Source organism: Conger conger, chromosome 9 (genome assembly GCF_963514075.1).
Source record: "Conger conger chromosome 9, fConCon1.1, whole genome shotgun sequence".
Classification (NCBI taxonomy): domain Eukaryota; kingdom Metazoa; phylum Chordata; class Actinopteri; order Anguilliformes; family Congridae; genus Conger; species Conger conger.
This window is the reverse complement of record NC_083768.1, coordinates 58,283,807-58,288,806: the sequence shown is the minus strand read 5'-3', so window position 1 is coordinate 58,288,806 and position 5,000 is coordinate 58,283,807. Positions and strand designations below refer to the sequence as shown.

Sequence of the window (5,000 nt, the reverse complement as noted above, 5' to 3'; positions counted from 1 at the left end):
AGAGGAGGCAACACACGGAGGGGGCAACACACGGAGGGGGCAACACACGGAGGGGGCAACACACAGAGGGGGCAACACACAGAGGGGGCAACACACAGAGGGGGCAACACGCAGAGGGGGCAACACGCGGAGGGGGCAACACGCGGAGGGGGCAACACACGGAGGGGGCAACACACGGAGGGGGCAACACACAGAGGGGGCAACACACGGAGGGGGCAACACGCGGAGGGGGCAACACGCGGAGGGGGCAACACACGGAGGGGGCAACACACGGAGGGGGCAACACACAGAGGGGGCAACACACAGAGGGGGCAACACACAGAGGGGGCAACACACAGAGGGGGCAACACAGTTTATAAACACTACAGTACATTAACACTGCACTGAGAGAGAGGGTTAATACAGTATATACACACTGATTGACTGGACACTACAGTACATTAACACTGCACTGAGAGAGAGGGTTAATACTGTATACACTGACTGGACACTACAGTACATTAACACTGCACTGTGAGAGAGGGTTAATACAGTATATACACACTGACTGACTGGACACTACAGTACATTAACACTGCACTGAAAGAGAGAGTTAATACAGTATATACACACTGACTGACTGGACACTACAGTACATTAACACTGCACTGAGAGAGAGGGTTAATACAGTATATACACACTGTGACATTGACACATATCAAGGCATCTTCCAAAGATGAAGATGAAGAAGGTGAAGTTGAAGAAGGAGCCTCACCTGCAGATGATCCTCTCCGTACGGACGACCCGATTGGCTATCCCCCTCCGCAGCTTCCTGTTGATCTGGAGTGACACCCAGACTGGCGAATCACATCGCGCCAGGGAGAGGGGCGTGTCCCCTTCCCGGTTCATGATGTCGATGTCTGCCCCCCGAGACAGGAACAGCCTAAAAGAGGTCAAAGGTCAAAGGTCAAAACAGGATAGGAAGTGTATTTCTATCTGCCACGCCAGGTAAACACACTAGATGATTTAGAATTTAAGCACAAATCTGCCATGGCACTCAAGCAAGAGAGTCAATACTAGTAGCATGTGAGTGCACTGTTGTGATTGGATAGCCCAGGACTGCAACGACTGGATGGCGCGTGAGTGCAGCGTTGTGATTGGACAGCGCGTGAGTGCAGCGCTGTGATTGGACAGCGCGTGAGTGCAGCGCTGTGATTGGACGGCGCGTGAGTGCAGCGCTGTGATTGGACGGCGCGTGAGTGCAGCGTTGTGATTGGACAGCACGTGAGTGCAGCATTGTGATTGGACAGCACGTGAGTGCAGCGCTGTGATTGGACAGCGTGTGAGTGCAGCGTTGTGATTGGACAGCGCGTGAGTGCAGCGCTGTGATTGGACGGCGTGTGAGTGCAGCGCTGTGATTGGACGGCGCGTGAGTGCAGCGCTGTGATTGGACAGCGTGTGAGTGCAGCGTTGTGATTGGACGGCGCGTGAGTGCAGCGCTGTGATTGGACGGCACGTGAGTGCAGCGCTGTGATTGGACGGCACGTGAGTGCAGCGTTGTGATTGGACAGCCGGGGACTCACGTGACACAGTCCAGGTAGCTCTCTCGGGAGGCGATGTGGAGGGGCGTGTCCCCGTGCAGGTTCACAGAGGTCAGAGGGCAGCCGGCATTCAGCACCAGCTCAGCGATCTCCACACAGCCTGCGAATGAGGCCCAGTGCAGACACACGTTCATCTCCTGGGAGAGGCGGACAGGGAGGGGGAGGGGACGAGGGAGAGGGAGGGGGAGGGAGAGGGGGAGGGGGAGGGGGAGGGAGAGAGGGAGAGGGGGAGGGAGAGATTGACATGTCATTCAATGCACTGATGCAAGATGCTTCGACTAAAACTGCTAAATGCACACATGATTGCTTGTTAAAAATGTCCGCTCTTATCTTCAGTATGTTTACCATGTCTGGCTTGATCAAGTTTGGGAATTCATATGTGTCCTTCTTTTCAGAGAGTAAACGAGCAAAGCTCTGTAAGTGACTGTGATAGGGGCTGTGATGGGGGCGGGGCTGTGATAGGGGCGGGGCTGTGATAGGGGCTGTGATGGGGCGGGGCTCTGTACGTGGGCTGGGCTGTGATAGGGGCGGGGCTGTGATAGGGGCGGGGCTGTGATAGGGGGCTGGGCTGTGATAGGGGCTGTGATAGGGGCAGGGCTGCGATGGGGCGGGGCTCTGTACGTGGGCAGGGCTGTGATAGGGGCAGGGCTGTGATAGGGGCGGGGCTGTGATGGGGCAGAGCTGTGATAGGGGCGGGGCTGTGATAGGGGCGGGGCTGCGATGGGGCGGGGCTCTGTACGTGGGCTGGGCTGTGATAGGGGCGGGGCTGTGATAGGGGCGGGGCTGTGATAGGGGCGGGGCTGTGATAGGGGCTGGGCTGTGATAGGGGAGGGGCTGTGATAGGGGCGGGGCTGTGATAGGGGCGGGGCTGTGATAGGGGCGGGGCTGTGATAGGGGCGGGGCTGTGATAGGGGGCGGGGCTGTGATAGGGGCAGGGCTGTGATAGGGGGCGGGGTGTGATAGGGGGCGGGGTGTGATAGGGGCAGGGCTCTGTACGTGGGCGGGGTGTACCTTGTCCTTCAGAGTGACGTCAGCCCCCCGGTGGAGCAGCGCGCGGATCACAGGGAGGTGTTTGTGCTCCGCCGCCCAGATTATGGGTGTCCAGCCCCCACTGTCCTGAGAGAGCAGCACACAGTCAACACACACACTACACACGCTACACACGCTACACACGCTGCACACGCTGCACACGCTGCACACGCTGCACACGCTGCACACGCTGCACACGCTACACACGCTACACACGCTACACACACAGACAACACACTACACGCACACAAACTACACACAGATGACACACTACACACACACACACAAACTACACACAGACGACACACTACACACACTCACACAAACTCTACACACACACACACACACCCTCACCTGGGCGTTAATGTCCACCTGGCCCGTCCCCAGCAGCAGAGTGACGATCTCCAGGTTGCCGAGTTTAGCAGCGTGATGTAGGCCTGTGGAGCCGTCCTCCTCCTGAGGGGTATTTATATATTAAACACACACACACACAGGGGTATTTATATATTAAACACACACACACAGGGATATTTATATATTAAACACACACACACAGGGGTATTTATATATTAAACACACACACACACACACACACAGGGGTATTTATATATTAAACACACACACACAGGGATATTTATATATTAAACACACACACACAGGGATATTTATATATTAAACACACACACACACACAGGGGTATTTACGTATTAAACACACGCACACACAGGGGTATTTATATATTAAACACACACACAGGGATATTTATATATTAAACACACACACACAGGGATATTTATATATTAAACACAGACACAGGGATATTTATATATTAAACACACACACACACACAGGGGTATTTACGTATTAAACACACGCACAAATGGGTATTTATACATTAATTAGACACACACACTCACACATAGGGGTATTTATATATTAATTACACACGGGGGTATTTATATTTTAATTACACACACAGGGACATTAATATATTAATCACACACACACACACACACACACACACACACACACACACACACACACACACACACACACACACACACACACAGACACACACACAGGTTCACAGGATGGAGCTGTTGTAGACCTGTACAGTGATAAAAGAACCATTTCTCTACAACCTGGAGATGGGCAAGTCAAAATTAGGGAGTCACGCAAATTAGGGCAAACTTTCTGAGCCCATATCTCCCAAATTAACTCTCTCAGACAAGTGTAATTTAGTTTTTTTTCCAAAATGCCAAATCAGCATGCAAACTGCCATCTCAAATTTCGCCACATCATGCATCATGAGAGAAAGAGAGAGAGAGAGAGAGAGAGAGGGAGGGAGAGAGGGAGAAGCAGAGGGAACAAGAGGATTGAGAGGAAAACAGGAAACTCCCTAGAGTTAAACACACTGTGACTGTTCTCCTAAGGGTGTAGGAGCAGGAGAGTAGAGGTGTAGGAGCAGGTGAGTAGAGGTGTAGAAGGTGAGGAGAGGTGTAGGAGCAGGAGAGTAGAGGTGTAGGAGCAGGTGAGTAGAGGTGTAGCAGGTGAGGAGAGGTGCAGGAGAGTAGAGGTGTAGGAGCAGGTGAGTAAGTACTCAGTCCTCACGGTTTGGTAGACACAGGCCCCACTCTGTATCAGGTATCGCACCACCTCTATGTGGTTGTGGACAATAGCTTCCAGCAGAGGGGTCCTCAAGGTCTTGTCTTGGGCGTCAACTTTAGCGCCTGCCTATAATTATTTTTAAAAAAAATGGCATACAAAGTTTACAAACACAATGATTCTATTGTTCTCTCACTGACTGGAAATGGTGTGTTAGCTCACCTGTATGTGCAGGTGAATGGTGTCTTAGCGTTAGCTCACCTGTATGCGCAGGTGAATGGTGTGTTAGCTCACCTGTATGCGCAGGTGAATGGTGTGTTAGCTCACCTGTATGCGCAGGTGAATGGTGTGTTAGCTCACCTGTATGTGCAGGTGAATGGTGTGTTAGCTCACCTGTATGTGCAGGTGAATGGTGTGTTAGCTCACCTGTATGCGCAGGTGAATGGTGTGTTAGCTCACCTGTATGCGCAGGTGAATGGTGTGTGGTGTGTTAGCTCACCTGTATGCGCAGGTGAATGGTGTGTGGTGTGTTAGCTCACCTGTATGTGCAGGTGAATGGTGTGTTAGCTCACCTGTATGTGCGAATGGTGTGTTAGCTCACCTGTATGTGCAGGTGAATGGTGTGTTAGCTCACCTGTACGCGCAGGTGAATGGTGTGTTAGCTCACCTGTACGCGCAGGTGAATGGTGTGTTAGCTCACCTGTACGTGCAGGTGAATGGTGTGTTAGCTCACCTGTATGTGCAGGTGAATGGTGTGTTAGCTCACCTGTATGTGCAGGTGAATGG

At 52.4% G+C, this 5,000-nt stretch overlaps 1 protein-coding gene across 1 annotated transcript in view; it reads right to left on the bottom strand.

The window, feature by feature from the left end:
• ehmt2 (euchromatic histone-lysine N-methyltransferase 2) overlaps positions 1-5,000 on the bottom strand; it is a 30,118-nt gene that overhangs the window by 10,021 nt on the left and 15,097 nt on the right. The window contains 5 exon segments of the mRNA XM_061255240.1: positions 755-922; positions 1,563-1,717; positions 2,592-2,696; positions 2,964-3,065; positions 4,221-4,343. Coding sequence (XP_061111224.1) covers positions 755-922; positions 1,563-1,717; positions 2,592-2,696; positions 2,964-3,065; positions 4,221-4,343 — 653 coding nt within the window.